This window comes from Pelecanus crispus, chromosome 5 (assembly GCF_030463565.1).
Source record: "Pelecanus crispus isolate bPelCri1 chromosome 5, bPelCri1.pri, whole genome shotgun sequence".
Taxonomy (NCBI): domain Eukaryota; kingdom Metazoa; phylum Chordata; class Aves; order Pelecaniformes; family Pelecanidae; genus Pelecanus; species Pelecanus crispus.
In genome coordinates this window covers 6,654,078-6,677,178 of record NC_134647.1, presented here as the reverse complement: position 1 = coordinate 6,677,178, position 23,101 = coordinate 6,654,078, and the positions used below count along the sequence as shown (strand labels likewise).

The following is a 23,101-nucleotide window of genomic DNA, read 5'->3' as shown; positions in this document are numbered from 1 at the left end:
AAAAACCTCACATCACGCCATAAGGCAGAAACAAACTTCTTACATTTAAACAATCCTACTTCATGAAGGGGTGGGTGAGCAAGCACACAAGAAAAACAATGCTTGACTTAGGCCTGACTTGGTTTAAAACATACAGAAGAGCCAAAGTGTTTAGTCAAATGAAATAATATTTAAGGGTTACTTTTCCATAATAATTATCTCTCACGTTCATACGTATCTACCAGGAAATCCTTACCGCTGCCTGATTTACTGATGCATTGTGACTACGTCCCTTCCTTGCTATCTTTCACCTCATTCATTGTTTCCTCATTTTAACGATGTCTGGTGTACGTACCCACAACTACTTTCCCATTTGCCTCCTGCTGTCTTTTACCACAGCTGCATCTAAAACTCTGAAATGTGCAACCCTTCTTACCTTTTCTTTTTCCTTCTGTATTCAGTTGGCTGTCTCATTACAGTAATGTAGATTAAACTAAATATTCCATAAACCCCACAATTATAATTTTCTTCTGGTCTGCTTTTATTTTAATACTATGTAATCGTTTAATATCATATTTGTCAGAGAATTTTTCAAGGCAAGTGAAGTGCCCTCATTTTTTCTATTCTCTCTGATTCATGCGGAAGGATTTATTTATTCTTTTTCCTTCACTTACATCTTACTCTTTCTTCTTACATGAAACCTTTCACATAATTCTTTTCTATATTTTCTATTTTAAGCTATGTTAATTTAAAGTGTTTTGCAAATCATCCTAAAGGCCATGAGATCAGTTAGTCTCTTTCTCTAATGAGTACAGCAGAACAAAACCACTGACATAAAAATAGCTCCAACTAGTTTAATATGCATCAGCCTGGTTATTCATATCTGTCCCCTGTGATTTAAACATTAAAGATATTGAACTCGGATGTTAGCACAGACTCTTTTTGTTTTTCCCCATGTATACACTTGTATTTAAATTTCTCCCCCTAAGTCAGGTGGTTTCAGTTTATCCTTCATCTGAATCACTGTTTCAATAAAAAAGTTAAAATAAAACAGTGATAGAGCATAGATCTGGAGGTCTGAAATCAGTTTTTATTGTTAATACTCCTCTATTTTTTAAAATGATGGGGCGATGATATTTTCCTGGTTTGTAGAAAAGATTATTCTATTCTTTGTTAATGTAGGCTGATAAATATGCCAAACTGCTGACAGTTATATGAAAATTTAATACAGTATAGCCTAAACCCCATTTTTATCACTCAATTTAACATGACTTCTAGTAATGTTAATAGTTCATTGCCTATTTATACACAGACTGTTGGCATCTAAAATAATACTAATAATGACATTTTAATCTGCCTTATTCTCATAAATTATTTCTGATACAGAATGGTTCCAAGAACAGTTTAATAAAACTGCAGTATTAAACAATGACAAACAATGCCATAAGGTTTTGTGTCCTAGAATCAGAATATTGATTTATGTTTGCAAAGGAAATAGTCATGTTAACCAAGATGTCACATATCCTAACTAACAAACATTGCACGGTAATCTCATGCACAGAGAACTTCAGCATTTACACTGGTCGTGAAGTTTCAGGACTAGAGCTGTGCAGAGACAGAAGTAAAATTGTCTCTTAATTCTCAACCTTCAACACCACAGAAATGTTCACAACACACTGCAGTATAGAAAACTACTACTAAGGAAAGTGGTTTGTGGAATGCAAACTGCTTCAAATTCAGATAACCATCTTTTGGTGTATTTTATGCAAAAATGAGCAAAAATAATTTTCTGAAAGAAAACACACAAAAAAGTTCCCTGTTTTGAGCTCTTCCTTCTTCGGGGCAATCCTCAACTGGATACACTGTATGAGAATATTGTCTTCTTTCCCTCTGCCTGCTACAGATTAGCATCCCAGCTTTCGCCTATCTTCTTTAGCCTCTTCCCCAAGAGATTAATCCCAAGAAAAATTTCCTGTTTCGATTACCTATGTTGAAAAATGTCATTTGTCAAAGTGTCAAGGAGGACAAGGTGGCAGCACATTCTCAGCATCTCATGTGTAAATGTTCCAATTTCAAAAGCACAGTAATAATATCTAGAGAGCGAGAAGCACACTTTTTGTTCAGGATTTCTCCACTCAGTGCTTTACAATGAATGTGTATGCAGTTTGTTATTTACTATCTCTAATCCAATTCTTGGATACACTGAGTTTCTCACTATATGTATATGCAAGGGGAAACATAATGCATGTAATCCCTATATTGATGAGAGTATTTTGTATTTAAAATAATTCTAAATAACAATTCTAAATAAATGAGTTGCAGAGAATACATTAAAGGGTGCCTTGTAAAACATATAAAACAAGTAACAAAAATAATAATGAAAGTTCTCTGGGGAAACAATGTACTTGAAAGTCACTATTCTCTGAAGAGTCTCTATGCAGCCTCTCTCTTAAAAAAATGAGAGTAATAAATTACAGAATTTTTAATCTTAATTCTAGAATTGATAGAACTTGAAACAAACTTATAAATTTCTTCACATACTTTTTAAAATGTTTTGCACAGAACTTAGTAAATTAAAGGAGAATACTTTATGGTGACCCTAGGACATACGAAGCTTTTTTTTGGCAGTAGGTCACAAACAAAATATGTGAAATTTTTGGCATGAAGATGAAATGCAGTATCCCCCTTTCTTACAAAAAACCCAAATCATCCATAAGATGATAGAGATCAAAATCCTACAATGTTCAATTAGGTTTTGATGACAGAGACTGTAGTTACACCCAGTTTTCCAATTTATTTTGCTATATAATACCAAATAACTTTCCAATCATCTTCAAAAATAGCTAATAAATATTTTAGTACACTGTCTCTGTAATATCTAGGTGATTTCTCTTAGGAATCTACTCATATATCTTAAACTCCTATTTACATTTATTTTGTAATAAACAGAACTCTAAGGAGATCAACCTTGATTCACGCTATTGCCTAAACAACAGAGAAATATTATGTATTTTGTATGACCACATAAGGTATTCTGCAATTTAAAAAAAAAATATTTCAGGGAAATAGCACTGTTTTTGTAAGCTTTCTGAAAGTTTCGAAAAGCAAGATCATTCAGATGAACGCCTGTACCAAGACATAGAATACTTATTTCTTCCAGTCAATGATAAATTCACTACCAGAAATGTGTGTTTTTAAGTTGTTATGTGTGAACATGCACATTTAATTTGCATATTTCACTTGCTGTCACTATTAAAGAAAACAATGCGGCACTACACCAGCCTACTGTAAGTAATATCATGTGTTCTGGAGCAGTTATCAGCAGTCTGTGGGAATCACAATAATTCATTTCTGTGTGGCTGATGAACCATAATTAGCTTTACTGAACCAATAGGAGTGGAGAGAAGCTGTATTACTCTACATAATTAGTGGGTGAGCTGATTGGGATCAGTCCCAACAGATAAACATTCTCTCCATGCTGTGAAAGAAAGGGAGAAAAGAACAATCTCTAAATATATCCGAGTAGTCTCAAAGGCTGCTCTTACCAAGGCTGGTTGTGGTGGTTCTCTTGCGACCCTTAGATCAGCTGTGCAGCAGACCAGACAGACCAGAGCGCCTCGACATCTACCTAAATACCTGTATTGGGTTTGCGTGGCAAGGTTTTGGTAGCAGGGGGGCTACAGGGGTCGCTTCTGTGAGAAGCTGCCAGAAAATTCCCCCATGTCTGACAGAGCCCATGCCAGCCGGCTCCAAGACGGACCCACCGCTGGCCAAGGCTGAGCCCATCAGCGACGGTGGTAGCACCTCAGGGATAACAGATTTAAGAAAGGGTGAAGAAAAAAACAACCTGGGCACAAACTGCAACCAGAGTGAGGAATGAGAATGTGTGAGAGGAATGGCCCTGCAGACACCCATGTCAGTGCTGAAGGAGGGCAGGAGGTGCTCCAGGCACGGAGCAGAGATTCCCCTGCAGCCCTGGTGCAGCCCATGGTGAGGCAGCTGTGCCCCTGCACCCATGGAGGCCCCTGGGGAGCAGAGATCCCCCCGCACCCGGGGAGGAGCCCACGCCGGAGCAGGGGAGGAGTGTGAGGAGTCCTCCCCTGAGGAGGAAGGAGCAGCAGAGACCACGAGCGATGAACTGACCACAGCCCCCATTCCCCGTCCGCCTGCGCCGCCTGGGAGGAGGAGGCAGAGAAATTCGGAGTGAAGTTCAGCCCGGGAAGAAGCGGGGGGAAGGTGTTTTAAGATTTGGTTTTATTTCTTCTTACCCTACTCAGTTTAGATTGGTAATAAGTTAAACTGGTTTTCCCCAAGTCGAGTCTGTTTTGCCCGTGATGGTAATTGCTGAGTGATCTCCCTGTCCCTATCTCGACCCATGAGCTTTTCGCTATATTTTCTCTCCCCTGCCCAGCTGAGGAGGGCAGTGATAGAGCGGCTTTGGTGGGCACTTGGCATCCAGCCAGGGTCAACCCACCACAATACCACCCCTCTCCTCCTCCCACAGTCCCTGTCCTGGTGACAAGATGATGAAGCATCCCCCTTGGAGACTACTGGGACTGATATGACATTAGCAAAGTAAACAGGTTCTTCACTGACAGTTTTCAGTGTGCACCATCATGTCCCCAAATCAACTTATTTTGTTTATAAAATAGAATATAAAATAATATGTCCTTTATATATAATTTTTTTTTTGAGAATATTTCATCAATTTTCATTTAGCAGAAAGACAATAATTTTTTACTCATTTTGATACAAACATCACAATTCTATATGGTTAGACATTCTCTTCAAACTGCAAGCATAGTACAAATATGCATTTATCTGATTTTGTGAACTAGTTAGATCTAGTTAACGTGTTGAAGACATTTAGTAAATTATTGTTCCAACATTTTTACTTTAAACTGTAAGGAGAAAGGAAGTGCATTTTTATGATAACATTTAATATTTTTCCAAATTCCTATTAATTTGGCTTACTTGAAAGTGTTCATTATTATACCCAAACTTTTAATTACACATCTCAGATGTGTACTTTTAATTAACTGATGACATTTTCTTTGTTCAATTATTGTAGTTCAATACAACTGTCATAAACTTATAAATTTTAATTAAAGCTGCCCCAGACTCTAGCTATATAATGTTCACATAGGAATTTGCCAAAAGGCTTAGTAGTAAGTAAACCAACAGCGAATAATCCCTGAATTGCCAGTGGGATTTGTTTAACAAATTAACATTTGTGTGCAGATAATGAGGTTCTACAACTTAACACATCCAGCAAAGAATTAGCACAATCATGTTTTAAAAAATGAGTAATACTCTGCAATTTACTTAATTAGTTATCACGTTACTATTATATATTAGGTGGTGAAGGAGGACAGGATTTACACATTCACTAGAACACACACATTCACTAGAAGAGTATTTCATGTGCTGCGTCATTTTATTTATGTCAGAATATGATGAAAGGTTTGCTTGCAGGTATCTCTTCCTCGGTTTTTAAGCCAGAAGCCAACAGTAAGGAAATTCCCAGACTCCTAGGGAAGCCTCCCAGCAGCAGGGACCCTGCAGAAGCTCATCTCCCTGTGAGGCTAAATTTACTGGTGGTCCCTAAGCTTTCCAAAGGGCATGCATGTAGAATGACACTTGTTAGAATGACTGCATCAAAGCTGTTTCAGTTGGATAATGCATGAAAACCAATAAGGGCAATCAGAGCTTCTGAGAAAGACAGAGTCAAGCAAGCTGAAATTATCACAGGTCATTTATATTTTGTGGATAGGATTTGGATTGACATTCTGACACATATGGCTTCTGCAACTTCCAGAGGAAAAAGCTTCATAATTTTGAACAAAAATACATTTTTTTTTTTTTTTTAAAAGAGGAAATTGGGAAAATACGTGCAACTTGATTGCATCAGTTTAGCAGGACAGTTTGATGAGCCAATTGTAAAATGGATCAAAAGTATAAATGCTGCTTTTTGAGGAAATGCTTGTGAGCATTGTAATACAGGAGGTGGTATGCACAGACAGCAATAGCACAGTAGGAGAAATTAAGATGATATCAAGCTGACTTTATTTTAAAATAGTAATTTTATACTTTCCAGAAATGTGAGAGGATTCTCTACCAAAAAAAAAAAAAAAAAAAAGTGTGCAATGTACTTATTGCTAGGGGACAGGTCAACCTGTTAGGACGTAATATTTTAAATCGAGACATACTATAATGCTTAAGTTTTACAACCATTAAGGAAAAACAGAGCAATTCCTGGTAATAAAGAACCTTTATATTCCTGCATGTTGCAATGTGCAAGAATAAAGTAACACATGCCCTAAAGACTCTCCTCTGAACCTGACAAAGCAGATCAACTCTGCCTTGAAGGCTGAGACAACGAGAAGGAAGTGAGTGAATGCAGCTCTGCTCTGGATTTCATGTCCTCAGTCCAAACCAGGAATGGTGTGTGCAGCCCCTGAAGCTAAATGTGCACTCACTGGTGCAATGACTGAATCACGTGCTTTACACAGTGCTATATTTGACTGGAAAGAGGAAATGCTTGTTGCAAAAACACCTGAGGAATTAAGCTTTGTTGACTTAATTACAGTTTTCAATGTTTTTGGGGCCTCCAGTTTAGCTCCCCTCTGTAAGGTACATAATGGCTTTAGTATGTGATGGATTAGATTGAACTAGGATAAGGGGACATCTCACTGACATGCAGGTTTGTTTCAGTAGCACAGAATTTATGGCCTGATATAGATAAGAAATAAAGTCTGATAAGAAATAGAGATTTACAGGGTCCAGGGGCGAGGCATGCATGGAAGATGAGATGCGGATCAATTCGAAAATTTTATCTGGAATGCTGGATGGAGTCACTTTGATTTAGAAAGATATACAGTCACTTCTCCACATCTCCAGCAAATGAAAATTATGGCACAGGCTTCAAGGCATGGCTACCCTCATGAATTGGAAATGGCAGATAGGAAATCTGGTTAACTTTAAATATGATTATTAAAAATTCAATGAACCTTGGAAAGCGGACACAGCACAGCAGAAGAATTTTCTTATTAGCAGGTATGCCCAGTAAGAGTTATCAGAACCAGCTCTATGTTGGTCTTTACTCATAAAGGCTTGGCACACGTTGGCCAGGTGTGGTACAGGAAACTTTAGCTGCAGTTAAAGGTCCGGATTCCCAAAAATCAGGCAATTGAACAATGAAATGTGGACTGTGGTGACATCCACACTGGCTCTCCTGATGCATTTTTGTGCAGGCACATTATCCTGTTGGAGACCAAGGAGAAATAAAGCTAATGCTTGCATCTCCAGGCCCTCTGTAGTAGCAGGGGCCCTGATTAACAATTTAGCAGAAGCATATTGTAGAATGTGCTCATATCTCTCCTTTACTCACTGGTGACCAAACTTACTACACTAATTATTTCAGCAAGGCTGAGAGATTTCAGAGGCTGGATTTAGCAGGGGAAAAAAAAAAAAAAAATCTCCTGGCAATAGCATAGCTGTGTGAGCACAGCAAGCGTTAGCTGCCTGGCAAGGAAAACACAAGCTGCTGGAGGTGAGTGAGCCCTATGGCTACTGCCAGAAGAAAAGGATTAAAATAAAACCCTGGGGTCTCTACAGGATTCAGAACTGAACTGAGCTCTAGGAGTCGAGTTATTAATTTTATGGAGCCTTTTAACCCCACAAAAGTATCAATTAAATGCCAGACATGTAAAGATGTGGGAGTAAACATCCTCTCTTCAGATGACATGGAAGTTTTATATGTCATTTAAAACACCTGTGACTTGCTTTCATTCACTTGCATGTCCTCACTAAACACGTATGGATCTCACTACACTGAGAAAAATCTGTTTATCATTTGTGTCAGCAGTTCCATCAGCTGTTAGAAGTAGTTTCAAGTATAATTAATCAACTTCAAGTTCAAATATTCTCATTTTTTAATATTTAGTCATTATTAGTGATGTTAACTATGGATACCATTATTAACCCTCAAGTACTCAGAACCAAAAAGTCCTCTGTTGGGCATACAACAAATTGCTAGATTTGCATTCACTTGGATTTTTGCCACCACATCTCAGTAAAGAAGAGGAGGTTCCAGAGAACCCAGCATAGTAAGTGAAGCTAAATGACTAAACTATGTAAGCTAAAGTTAATTAGTAAGAAGTGCTGAGGAAAACATGGAGATCTAAGCCCTGTCTGTCACAGAGACTAAGATACATAATTCGGCATTACAGGGAGCTCTCTCTGTGTTAAACACTCAGAAACTCCTCTTCAAAAGTCAGGTACTGTACTTTTCTTTCAGAGACCAGGGTCTTGGTCATTTCATCACATAGGAGAAAATGATTCACACCATCTTCAGCGCCTGATGGTCTTCTGAGAAGAGACGAGACAGCAAACTCTTCTCCAGCTGTTCTACTTTGAATCAAATATTTAAATATTCCTTGGAGCAGAAAACAGAATTCAAGTTCTCCTTTCTCACATAATTATTAAGTTTTAGAGTACTTCTTATCACACCTTCCCTCTCTAGCCCAAACACTAACTGCGTTATACAGGCTACACCAGCCTACATGTTAGGGACAAAGATCAACTGCCATATACCTGTGTTTTGACACATAGGATAATCTCCCTGAAGATAAGAGATGTGATTTCAAATTCCTTGAAGAAAACAAAGGATCTGAACTCTGATCAATCATATCTTCCTGAGAATTAGATGAGTAAAATGCCTATTTTGTGAATTCCAGCAAGACAAAGGTAAAAGATTGAGGTCACACAACTCTGTAATTTAAGGAAATATCTCTATGTATGCACCTAAAAATTTAGAGGGAGAACTGAGATACAGAGAGTGCAAGATGTGTGGGGTTCTTCCAGATGTAGTTTGACTGGACCCTAGGCTTTACAATTCCATTTCTACACCTCGGCATGTGCGTCTATACGGAATACTCACTTCCATGCTCCCTTTTGTGGGATGCAGCTTAGTTCTGCTAAAACACAGAGATACATGAATGAAAAGCACTATTGATTATAAAGTATGTGTATGCTACATAAAGCTATATTGCACATAGTTTAAGTATGGACAAAGCAAATAAGTAACAAAGAGAAAAAATTATCACAAACAAGGAATAAATTAAAACTTTTACATTAAGGCAGGTATAATAGTAAGATACAGCTACTCAGAAATATTTACCAAGCAGAGAGGCTCCACAGGTTCCTCCATTCTGGCAGTAATTGTAGCAATGGTTGGTTTCACACCTTTCACCAGAGTAACTTGGCCAGCAGTGACATCGTGGATCCCCCTTCTCATTTATAATGCACTTTCCTCCATTTTCACACGTTAATTTACAGGTATCGTCTGCAGCAAGAGCACACACACAGAGTAGTTTTCAACAGTCATGTATAACAGTTCATGTCACTGGCAAAACAGAACCTTGCATCTTAAATAGAGCTACAGATCCCTCTCAATGAAGAGGAAAAAAAAATCACTTTTCAGAATAGCAAAAGTAAACTATCACTTCTGTTTCCATAGTTCTAGAAAAAACATACACACTTTGGAGACCATGAGCCCTCACGGAGAGCTGCACTAGCCTGTGCAGCGGGGCTCTGAGCTTGTACCGTACCGAGCTGGGGGCCGTACTCGGCAGTTAGGCTTCATCCAAATGATGCCACAGGAAAGGTGACCTCCTTAGGATGTAAGTTAGTAATGACAGTATGGGCTCTTGCTTGAAACTATCATTCCTAGTTAGTTTATGAAATGAAAAAATGAAAGTTGGTTTCACCTGGGGGATCTCAGAAAACTTCCCAGTCATTTTCTGGTGACCTCAGCCTTTTCCTATTTGACTTTTTGGATCTCTCTTCCAGTCTCTATTAACTAACAACGTCCTTAACGAAACCCTATCCAAAATATTGAAAAGAAGATTATTCAGCCTTTAAATCCTCATCAAAAATTCACGCTTGCATACTAACTTGTTACTCCTAAACCATATTTTCTGATTTATACTTTTCCGCATCTGCTCAGTCTGTAAAATCACTGAGAAGAGATGCTGCCTGCTGCTCTGCATTCACCGACTGCTTACAGCAGTAGTGCCACCATCCTAGTGGTGAGGTACGAGGTGACACAAATTCCGATTAGGCCAGATTCAATTTTTCTATAAAGCTGTTTTGCAATTAGAGTTGTGCCTCTCTTGGAAACACTTTGAAAAATAAATCTCTATTCAATTCAGTGAACAAGATATAAAATCATTCAATGACACCAACAAGAAATTAATTGTAGACTAGCACGTATACAATGCTCAAACATCCAAATAACTGTAATCCTAAAGAAACAGACAAGCACCTCTCCGGCCCACAGCATGCTTTCAGCAATAAGACCCTTCATTTCTCACATAGCAAAAAAAATTCTGTGAAGCTAGACCGCTGCCTAACTAATCCAGCATTTGAACCTACATCATGGCTTTTAACAAGAGGATACCACAAACACTGAGAACTCTTCAGTAATACATCCACCAGGTGCAGATGTTTTGCTGAATTAATCTGTTTTAGTTAAACAACTAATGAAAAAGAGTCAAGGTTCCCTTTTGTCCTGTTGAGGTCTAACATTGACTGACACGGGCACAGCAACTCCTTTTTTTGACGTTTAAAGAAATACGCTGCATTGTAAGTGCAGAATTTAGGAATGACAGATATCCTCTAGCTGAATATTTCTCTCCAGCACAGACTCTGCAAAGTTCAGTAATATAACTGTGCTTATGCAGCAGCCTTTTCTTTGCATGCACCCAAGTCTCTCTTTCCTGCTCATGTACGCCCCTCGTCAGCAGGGTCTGGCCTCCTCCGTTCACAGCCAGTGCTGAGATCATAGAATCACAGAATGGTTTGGGTGGGCAGGGCCCTTCCGAGCCCACCCAGCCCAGCCCCTGCAGTGCCAGGGACAGCTTTAACCAGAGCAGGGTGCTCAGAGCCCCGTCCAGCCTGGCCTGGGATGGTGCCAGGGATGGGGCCTCCACCGCCTCTCTGGGCAACCTGGGCCACTGCCTCACCACCCTCACTGTAAAACATTTCTTCCTTATATCCAGTCTAAATCTCCTCTTCTTTAGTTTAAACCCATCACCCCTTGTCCTGTCCCAACAGGCCTTGCTGAAAGCTTGCCCCCCCCTTCCTGCAGCCCCTCTCAGCACTGCCAGGCCGCACTCAGGCCTCCCCGCAGCCCCCTCCTCTCCAGGCTGAGCACCCCCAGCTCCCCCAGCCTGGCCCCGCAGCAGAGGGGCTCCGGCCCTCGGGGCATTTCTGTGGCCTCCTCTGGCCCCGCTCCAGCAGCTCCATGTCCTGGTTTCCTAGGATGGCACAGACACGTAGCCTGGGATCAAACCTATTTAAACAAAACTTCTGGGAACTGATCATCTTTCAGGCAATTGCACCTATCTCAGATTAAGCTAAAACTAGGCAACAAATCTGAAAGCTACTGGGGGACTGACTGGCACATCATTATTTCAGGTGTTTACAATAAAAATATGAAATACCACATGCTCTTAATTTTTTGGTATCCACCCTGGATATATACATCTGCTGTAACAAAGCTACTTTGTATTTGGGAGTTTGAGGATGCCTCAGTGTTTTATTTATTTGGGTGGTTCATTAAATCCTTTGATGTTCCATGAACCATTCTTCAGATACTCATTATCGAAGTTGTTTAAATGGATAATGTAGCGTATCTTATTGGAGAGAAGGTCTATTTTTGTTTTGCTTATCTTATCTGTTTTACTTATCATTAGTCATGAGTTTATAGAGCAGAACTTGGTAAAAATGGAATAAGTAACACTGAAGTACAGACAAGTGCTCATTTTTATGAACCTTTCTGATAGCACATTAAAAACATGTTATATGTATCTTCTAGAGCAATTTGCAGAATTAAGATATAAAATTTGGGGAAAAAAAAAGGAAATTAAGACAGACTATGAATTCAAGAGAAAAATAGAGTATCAAAAGGCATATTTAGAACTATAAAACATGAACTACAAACTTGAAAGTTGCCCTAATCACACCAAGAAATACATGCCTTCATATTTGCAGGAAAATATACTGAGACAAAAATTGCCCATGGTAAAGACACTCATGTCTTACACTTTTAAAATGCAATATATGTTATAACTTAATGCAATGGTCAACTGAGAAGTTTCCTGAAAAAACATAAAAGTCTGTAGTATTTTGTATCATCACAAGATTATTAAAATTTGCTACTGATTTTGTTCTCTGTAAAACATTTTAAATTCAAGAGTTTCAACACAAATCTAACATGAAACAGAGAAAAGTTACTACAGCAATTCTGGATGTTAAATAAGCTAAGAAATAGGATTGAAAGATGTAATGGATAAGCCAGTTTTAAAATACTATGTTAGACTTTAACAATATAGGGGTTTTAATGCTTCTGCTTTGTTGTCTGAAGGTAAATACAAGAATCAAATTACTCTTGCTGATTCACATCAACTGAGTACAAAAGGGGATCAGACGCCTTTGTGTGGGAGACAGGAGCAGAATGGTCTCGTAGGACAAGACAGGAAGAAAATCCAGGAGAGAAACACAGAAGAATTGTTATAAGCAGCTGAATACTCTTTATTTTAATTACTGAATAAAGACCTCTGAAAGAAGAGCTGGGAAGAGGTCTAGTAAGTACCCACTATTGGAACAAACAAAGATTAAAAAAATAAAACAACAAAAAAAACCCCAGAGAAGTTTCTGCTGGAGTCAATGCAATACTGGTCTGAGCTTGCTGGAACTCAGACTTTAAGACCTCTCAGCTGCTCTTTTCACTTCTGAACTGCAAGAATTAAATAATTTCACTTGTTATATTGCTCCTAGTCTAGCTACTGGATCTGTCTAACATGAAAGAAAGGAAAGGGTTACAGGTCATGTAATTTTATATATTCTCTCGTAGCCTGGTTATTTAGTTTTCTTCTGCCTTGAGTTGGCTATTTCAATCTTAATATGTCTTTAATAAAGAATCAAATAACTTTGATTTGCAGTTTTGCTTATGTTTTCCTTCCTGATATGACTGTTTGACACAACCATTAATGGACTTATGGCTTATTTGCTCCAACTTTGACTCTTTCCTTTAACTGAAAGTAAAAGGAAAATCTTACACAGAAGAAATTGAAAAAGCAGCAAAACAACTTGTTGTTGAACTCTACTGGTATTTTTTCCTTCACTCGTTCAATTTTTTGATATTCCATCCCTCTCCCCCAATCACACACACACACATATTTTCTTGGCATTTCTATAACAACCCTTTCTTTCTTGAGAAAAATGCATCTTTCTTTTTGCTGTTTTTTTCCCTTTGAAATACCCACTGATTTCCAGACTAGGCTGTTAAATGGAGACATGATGCTATAGAGCACAGGGTTAATGAACTACATGCTTTGGGACAAGAACAATTTCCCTCCCCACAGTGGAAAACACTCATCTCATGGGGCAGAAAGGTATTTGTTCTTGCTTATCCTTCAGGCAAGGGTGTAGCTCATCCTTCACTGAGCTGAATGTACCTATTAAAGACAGAGTGCAGAGTTCTAATGTTATGGTAAGGTTCCATAAATCTTCCTGTCCCTCCAGATGAGGGTCTTACTATCTGCCGGTTTTGCATAAGCTGAAATTTATCAAAATAAGTTGTAATCCCCAAATTCTGTCTGAATGCTGTAAGACAGATCCTCCTCTTTGTTTTCCCTTCACATTTTTTTTGCTTTTAAAAATCTGTTTGCTTTACAATTTTAAATGGAAGAGAAGGGCTAAGAAAAGGATGCACAGTGAGAAAAAACTAACTGGCACCTGCTGTGATGTAATGCATTTTCTTCTGTTCTGGTAAACACCAGTCCCAAGAGTAACCCCTTTGTAAATACAGAAGATACCGTTGTAAAAATTGTTTTTTTTTTTCAAACCAGAAGCAGATTTCTGTGTGAACCCTGTTCTATTTGATATCCAGAAAGACTGAAAGCAGGACAAAACCGAAGAAGATAGCATGGATTGAACTGCCATAGCTTTTGCTAGTACAGCTCCCTGAGGCAGACTTTGTGGGTGAGAAGGAAGGTATACAGGGATTAACCTCTACATCCCTGTGAGAGACTGAAAGAGTTAATGTATGTTGATGTCTCAGATGTTGTGGTGGTTGGTCGATGTCTCAAACATTGTGGCGAAAAAGTTAAGAACTGCATGGTGACACCGAACCACAAGTGGGAAGTCGGCTGGCACAGAGCACGGGGAGGCGTGTCGGAGGATGCGCAGTTCCGTATTTCTGATGTGCCTCGCAACTCACCACATATGGCCAGAGGCCATACAGAGTTCATTTGAGGAAGGGGCTCAGGACCACCTGAAGGACCCCTTGCGACCACTCCCCACAATGGTGCCTGCACAGAAGACTGAGAACTTTCTGAAACAAGAACCATATAAGTTGTTGAGGGGATGGACTTGACGCAATTGAGAGGCAGAGACTGGCTTATAAAAGACATGACTCAGAAAGCCAGGTGTGCACGCCCACCACCAGAGAATCACTACATCTATCATCATCATCAACTTAAGGATCTCAGAGATCCCTTCCATCCTTAATGATTCCTAGTTTTTACTTTCATTAAAAATAATCCAGCCACCAAGCCAGGAAACATGAAATTATTACTCTACCCTTGATTGGTTTAGTGGTGGACTTGGTAGTGTTAGGTTAATGGTTGGACTGGATGATATTAAAGGTCTTTTCCAACCTAAACTATTCTATGACCAGCCGGGTTAGCTCAGTTGGTTAGAACACGGTGCTAATAACGCCAAGTTCACAGGCTCAATCCCTGCTCACTGCAGGGGGGTTGGGCTCGATGATCTCTCAAGGTCCCTTCCAACCCAAAGCATTCTATGATTCTATGATTCTATCATTGCAGGATCCAAGGGTGGTGATAACTCTCTCTCTCTCCCACCCCTCTGTTTCTTTTCTTCTTATAAGTATTTAAATTAGAATCCCACATTGCCTACTGTTACACTATCCTAGTTCAGGTTGCCTACCGTTAGGCTTGCCAAGTTCAGGTTGTTTCTATCATCAATAAAGTGTTTAATCGATCGCTTGGTGTCATTTCACCTTAATTTAGTGCAAGGGAATCACAGAACTTCCACGATCCTCCCTGGGCGGGCCAGTTTGGATCGTGACAATCCCCAGCCAAAGCACTTGTCTGCCTGCAATCTGTGCATGTAGTGGGCAAGTCCCCACAGAAATGTGCTAAAGGAAACACCATAATAAATTAAATGCATCATCTCTGTTCAGAAGCAATGTCAGATCTGAGTCTTTGTAATTTTTCTCAGGCTTTTCACTCAGCCAAGAGAGCACAAATATTCCCTTCTTAAAATGGAAGTGATAAACATGCTGCTCCAGAATACTGAACTCTTGGAAGTGTTCATTACTCTTGCTCATTCACCTGTGGTGCACACTGTCTTCCTCCAGTGGAAGTCTCTGCATTTTCATCCTCTCGGTACATTTTTAGCTTCATTGTGCTACAGATTACTAGATACAATAAAACTAATGGATGTAAATCCAGTGGTCTCTTTTAGGAAAATGAAGTGGTACTCCACCCATATGAAAACTAAAGGGTAGGTTCTAAATGGAAAAAGTCAGGTCTCCTATAGTCAATAAATAAACTGTGCTTTGTCAATCATAATCATCTAGGGAGAAATGAGATGGAAGCTTATCTAAGAACACACAGGAACTCGCTTTCACTTTGTTATAAAAACATTCTGAATGATATAACACACATATGTTGTAATAACTCTGGCTTGAAAAAGCCAAATCAAACCCAAAAGCTGTTTCTCATCAGTTGTGTGAGATGCTGGTGAAACAGCCGTCTGAAGCAATCTGGATTCAGTCTTACAGAAAGAGACTGAGGATTCAATATTTAGAATTGCTCACACAGGACTTAGGAAGAAAAATCAATTCAATGGATCAAGCCAGTGGTAATATTATGCAGAATTTCAAACCTTACCTTGATTTTCTTTTGTTAAAAAAAAATAAGCAAAACCAAACAACAATCCAGTGGAGCAGAATCTGAGTTGGTTTTTGGGATATAGTCACAAGAAACAGAGCAAGACAGATTACCTCCCAGCCACCAAACTTAAGGTAGACTGACTAATAAATTGCACAAAGAGTGCAAGGCATCTTTACAATAGTCATGCCAAAAACTACCAAAATGAAGAATGCCATAATAATGTTGAAAATAATCACTATTTGTTGGAAAGCACTTTTCACAAGGATAGACATATGCATTGTCAAAATAGAATCTTCAAACACACAATCTCCTGGGGACACTATTAAACATGGATGGGAACTGGATTTAGCTGTCCCATTTTGACTCTGTCAAGTCATGGAAATCTACTATTAGCTTCCTTACTACATTTTAAAAGGCCCAAAACATTTAAAGACACTAAAAAGTATTATGAATGTTCAATACACTACTGTTTACTATTGCAACTTCAAAAAGTACAGCTAAGTTATAGTTAAGTCACATTAGTTCTTGATATTCACAATTACTACTAATCTGTGAAACTAAAAGACTTCTTACATGACTTGAAATGGCTACTGTGCAAGTACAAAACAACCAGTACACCTCACTTCTATTGCTACATGAATGACGTCCATTAAAAGAGACTTAAAAAGTTGAGTTTTCTGCTCTGTAAATTATTACTGCATTGTGATCAAACCAGTAAAAAAACCCAAATGAATAAATCAGATAAAAAGTGTTTCACAGACACTCATGTCTCAAATTAAAATCTTCTGAATTTCACTGTTTTAGGGAAAAAACAGAAGACCACCAAAATCAACAGGAATATTTCAACTGACTTTGAATCAGGATTTTTTTGCAGACCAACAAATAAATATAACGTCCCTTTGGATCAATGTCAGGTCACTCTTCTACAATATACAGGTGTTGACAGCCATGTAAGGCAGGAATTGCTGTTTTGGGTTACTGACATCCATAACTATGCTAAAAATGCTCTGAGACAATGAAGACAATATAATGCTAGATTTAAACAGGTTGAATGTATGCAGTTTGGAATATTTCCTATACATTTTCTAGCTCTTCATCAGCAAAAGAAGACTACAGCTCCTTTTTTTTTTTTTTTTTTCCATACTGTATAACTTCCTAAAGGAAAAGAACCTGGTTTAGAACTTGACTTGTCTTTTCTTTGCAGGCTATTAACAACCTATTAATGGCAAGTGGGTTGTGAGCCAGCCATTAATTATAAACCTGTATTAATTCAAGATGCTGATCTTGAGGTCAACTCTGAGCTTTCCAGGAATCTCTGTTGATCCTTGGAAGCCTAAGTGGAGTGTCAGCATGAGACAAACACTTAACATCCCCTTCATACTTCTTTTAAAAAGTCAAAATAGTGCAAAACCACACACTTATTAGTGTGCTATGATACTGAGGCTTTTTTCAATTTGTAATTTGTAATCTGTGAGGCTACAAAACCTGCAATCTACTATTACAAAAATAACATACAAGAAAAAATGTACAAAAAAGCCTATGCTAGACATTACTTGAAATATAATTGTAATCAGAAAACTACGAAACACTTACTCAGCAGCCCTTTAAAAAGCCATAACAGATATTGCAGTTGTGGGAAGATACTGAAAATTATCAATGTATTAAAAATGCTCCTCTAGGCATTTTCTGTCTATCCATAAAAATTTACAACCAGCAGTGAAATAATTTAAAATCCTCTTCAGATCTTCCTCTAATAAAAACATACCTTCCTGAAAACTCTACCATGGCATAATCATTTGCCCCACTAGTAAAACTGTAGCATTACTGAAATTACAGGTTCAAATTACTACCAATCAGCAGTGAAAAACAACATTCTTTTCTTTGTCCTTTCTTCAACACCTAAGGTGTAACTATGGGTCATTTGAAATAATTTTTAGGTGGTACTGTATCAGCAGAAAATCTTGACAAGTATCCATCTCAGATGAGCAAAGGGCTGACACTTGGAGTGGCAGGGAAGGCAGATGCTCTCTGAAGACAAAGGGTGTTTAGACTGATTTGTCTCGAGAGTTAGAAACCTTGTACAGTACACTAATGTTTTCCCTTACATCTACTTCAGTGACACCACTTCTCCCCTACCAGTGGAAATTGTTGTAAAACAGCTGTAAACTGTTTTATAGTTGTGTAACTATTATATAAATACCTATTGACAGGTATTCAGCCAAGGGTGTACAGTAATAAAGCTTTCAATTCCTGTTATTTTTGCTAGAGCATGGTGTAGTACATATGAAAGTTGGTACCGTAAATGCATTGCATACAATGTTCTCCTACATAAGCAAAATCATGAATGAGTTTGTTACTAGGACAAGTTTTCTAGTATTTTTTTACTAAAATTTACTAAATTACTAAATTTTTTACTAAATTTTACTAAATTATTCTTAAATGTCTTCATCCAGATAGAGAAATGCTGCTAGACAGGATAGCTTTACTAATACCACATCGTAACCCACTAAAACACAGTTGTGTTAATTCAATATTTAAAGACAAGGCCGTATAAATAGGTGCGATTTTATCCACAGAATGGTAACATTTCAGGTAAATTAATTTAATGATAAATGGAGCACTTTAAGTACTGAGGATCTCACCAAAATATGCATCACTTCTGAGCCTGGAATTAAACATTAGAAAAACATCCTAATACATTCTGACTTCTCATACACATAAGAAATCCTGTTCTATGATTTCTAGAACCTTTTAAAATTCAAGCTAGCTAAGAATTCATTGCAGCAGTCTGACCACCTTAGGTTTGGCCTCAATTGGAGTAGGAATAGTTTTAGAGTAATTAATAATATTCTTCTATGGAAAAGAAGATTTTCTTTTTCCCCTCCCTAAAATATAGCAAGAACTTAGCAGCTCTTTTACCATGAAGTCTGGTTTCCTAATCATTATAGATGTTATGGAAAGATATAATTTTCGATAAAAATATTTCGGTTGTTTTTTTCTTTTTTGCCTGTTACTTCAAAGTCTTTACTATTTGCTATGTTGCTCTTACTGCCTTTTGACTATTGCTGCAGTCTAAGCAGAGGTGTTTCTTGATGGTCTTTAAGGTTTTTTTTTTTTTTCCCCCTGAATGTCTAATGTTTAATTTGGAATCCAAAACACTTTAGAGCTTTTCAAATTTCTTTTGCTCAATATACATACACATTCACTTTTATGTATCATCTTGTATCAGTTCAGCTGAAAGCTCATTTTTCATTTTGATTAATATAAACATCTTTTTTTGAATCAGGGATTTTGCTGCTTCTTATTTCGTTTCCATTTCAGATAAGTAATACATATATTGAACAAAATCACAAAACTCTTGACTCGTAGACAGCCTAGCTTTTTGCAATGACAAAAACTGACCAGTTGTTTATTTTCTGGTTCTCATGCAGTTTTCAATACCTACCTAAGAGGCTCTGATCAATGCATGTTCCATTCACCAGTGATTTTCCTTCTGGACAAGCACATGTTGCACCAGAAGGGTTGAGTAAACAAATGAATTCACATGTCAGGTCCAAGCATGGATTAGGCACTGTTTAAAAAGACAAAATATTAAAAATGTTTTTTTTTTTTTTTCTTAGAATTACACTGTGTTCTAGAAGTAGGAAAAGATAAATAATCAGATATAAAAATTCTGATACACTTCCAGTTTCCAGGATATCAACAGCCTGAAGTCAGTGAACACACTCTCTCGAATGGCAATGCAAGACACACCAGGATAGAATTTATTTCAGTAGCAAAAAATGTACTGGTAATATGCAGTAAAAAACCTCATCTGGTTGTGGCTAAAGGCATTTGTATTCAGCTCTCTCCTAATTTTTTAATACCTCATTTACAGTGCGGGTACACAAGGCAAGCACTTGTCCAATGTTCTTTCAAATGAGAGCAAATGCATCAAAAAAATCTAAATCAAACTTATATAAAGAAATATGACTAAATCTATTTTCAGTTTGTACAATCAGGCTCTGTTTTATATCTATACAACTTGGTTACTTTTTTTTCCCCCCCTGAGGTGAACTTGCTCAATATTGAGTTTGAAATAATTATGCTTACTCACAGTCCATTTGTTTGTAGCGGTGAAAAATCAAGGCACTTTTTGCTTTATCAACATCCACACTTAGATATTCTACAAGGCTCCTGCCAAATTTGTGTACTCTAAATGCACCATTTTTAGGACCTGCTCCATATATGTAATCCTCAAAAATGTCAATTCTATGTGGATGCAGTAAACCTTGAATAAAAATGGATAATAAATACAAATATTCATATTCAAATAATAAACAACTTTCTTTAAATAAAAACTTCAGTTGCATTATTGCAATTACCACCTAAAGACATTATTATTCAGTTTTGTACCCACAAAGCTTGCTTTTGAAAAAGCAATCTTCTTAAAAGGAACTCTTCACATACTACAAGCAACAAAAACCTCTTGTCAGGCATCTGCATGGCATCTGTTCAGTGTTACAGGAGGTTGTAGTCAGATCCCTACACTCAAAGTGATCCTTCTTGAGATGACTACTTCCATGTATATTGATCCAAGTTGTGAAATAAAATGCTATTAAACCAGAATAAGATGATTTAAACCTGGTCCCGCTCAATTTGGATTATGGGAGATTTTTCTTAGTATCTTCCAGAACCCCCTGGTGACTTCCAGATCATTGGTTAAAGCACTCAGCAGCGCTAAATGTAATATCATCCTGATGAAACTCCTCTACCAACTGCCCAATAAGCAATCCTCCCAAAAAGACTGCTTTCAAATTTTTATTTTTTTTAATGTGTTTCCTCTCTTTTGTACTGAAATTTCATAAATTGTTACATACATTATCAAATTGTTAAAAAGCCAACATGCAATTCTATAAAAACAAAGTTTGCTTAACCAGAATCTCTTTTCTTATGAAACGAACTTTCCTCATTCACATTCTGTCAGCAGAATTCTGTGATTACTTACTGACCTGAAAGCCAAACCCATTATTTTTCCAAGAACTGATTCAGGTCAACTGTTCTATAAACTATACAATTCCTGTGCAATGCAGACAGCTCTAATTTCTAACTAGTCAAGGTGCTCCTGTTGCTATGTAAGTCCAAGTGAGGCCAAGCAGAAATATTAATCACAGTGTTATTTGATAATACCTAAGCTAATGATTAGATAACAAACTTGGAGATTTGCACGTATCACTGAATCTTTGTTCCCCTAAAGTAACTTTATCAGATTATCTTAAAGCTAGAATTATCTTATCTTAAATATCTATTTGTTTAGATAATATCTGAAGTATTAGCTAACAAAAGCAATTAATATTACCTAATAATCACTGCTTTTTGCTCACACAGTTTCTCTGAATAGTGAAACTTTTACCAAATACAATAAATAGAAATCATGTTATATACAAGCTCTCCATACCTTGTTTAGTGCTCACAGACACAACTGAATCGGAACCATCAAAAAGAACACTGCCAATAACAGATAATTCAAAGTCAGCCCAGAACAAACGCTGACTGAACTGATCAACTACGAGACCTACAAAGAAAATAAAGTTCAAATAGCTATATAAAACCTGAAAAAAATTAATATTTTCATATAACTGTACATTTTTATATCATTCAGATTCTTATGAACACAAAATATGGTGAAAATGAAAAAGCATGACTAGAAACCAAGGAGAATAAAATACAACACCTTCTGCTTAAGCCTTCCCCTTGAGGCAACCATGGTTTTTTACTTTACTTTACTCTTCCAAGGTCAGTACCTTTTCAAACCCATTAGCCTCAGCAGGTAGTGATATACACCAGGTGGGAATTAAATATAGAATCTAATCCTGTAATTTGCTCTACCAACAAAAAAATCTATTATGTCAATAGATTTCTAAGCAGTAGCACCAGTGTGACCACACGTTAAAAACAAGGCGTCCAGACTTCAGAATCTCCGTAACCTATCCTGTTTTCACAAGCATATAATTATGCTCTTTTTTTATCACCAAAACTTCACACACAGTAATTATTACAGAATTAAAAATCAGATTATTTTCATTACGTTAGTGCTGCAAGACTTAAACAGCAATATTGACAGAGGTATATATCCACATATATATGAAAAGAAAGCACAAGAGTGAGTGACTGAGAGCACAAATGAGAATAAAAGATAGATAACATTGTGACTACCCAGCCTCTAGGCAATAACTAAATAGTTAAATCAAGCAGCCCATGTTTCACAGAGGATGATTAATATGCCATTTTAGGTCATGTCAAAAGTTTCAGCCTGAAAAAATATTTGAACCATAAAATAATTTAATTCTGAGCTTTTGAAGTTGTAGTATATTTTTAATAAGAAAGGGAAAAAGTATTTTTCTTCCTATTTATGTAAGTAGGTAAGTCAGAAAAAAAATACATCAAAAGAAATTATACATAACAGGAAAAAATCTCCTCTTAAGGTCATAAATTAATCAGCTACAGATAGATGAGAGGAAGTGGAGGAAGTCTGACGCACAGAGCAGTGAAATATGTTTACATTTGCAACTCCATTAAAAAAAAAACCCTCTTTAAAAGAAACACGGGTATTCAGGCATACAGCTAAAGAGAATCATTTCTAGTAAAAGATAATCACAATGTGTCAACTCTGTGTGATACATAGTACCTGTAAGGGGGAATATTTTAGAGGCAGTCCCCACTCTCCAGCTTTAAATTATTCTTTGCACTTTAATAAGAATATTAAATATCAAATAATAAATAAATAACATTCTTAATGTATCTTTCACAGTATCAGAGATAACACAGTGTGAAAAAGTACTTATTTTTGTTTCATACATATAGCACTCCTGTGACAGTCATTTTTATGTAACTCCTGTGAAGTCAAGCCTAAATGCTCAAACTCTCACTCTCTCTCACTTGAAATAGGAAATGTATATTTAGTAATAAATTTAAGGCAGTGGAACACAGATGTTTAGTAAAATCTTAAACTTAATCTAAACAATAGTAGTAAAGTCTCATTTGGGAGGAAATATTAAAGGCTTGGACTCTTTCTTTGCATTCGCTTTACAAAGACATGGATCTGTATGAAATATCTGACAAAAAATTGTCAAGACTCCATAAATGTCTACTTT

The 23,101-nt window shown here is 37.3% G+C and overlaps 1 protein-coding gene across 1 annotated transcript in view; it reads right to left on the bottom strand.

The window, feature by feature from the left end:
* The window catches only part of LRP1B (LDL receptor related protein 1B), a 584,315-nt gene that overhangs the window by 27,973 nt on the left and 533,241 nt on the right, over positions 1-23,101 (bottom strand). The window contains exons 79-82 of the mRNA XM_075711708.1: positions 21,406-21,522; positions 20,065-20,238; positions 19,414-19,539; positions 9,161-9,325 (exon numbers count right to left, since the gene is read on the bottom strand). Of these exons, the coding sequence (XP_075567823.1) occupies positions 9,161-9,325; positions 19,414-19,539; positions 20,065-20,238; positions 21,406-21,522 (582 nt within the window). The remainder of the gene's footprint in view (positions 1-9,160; positions 9,326-19,413; positions 19,540-20,064; positions 20,239-21,405; positions 21,523-23,101) is intronic.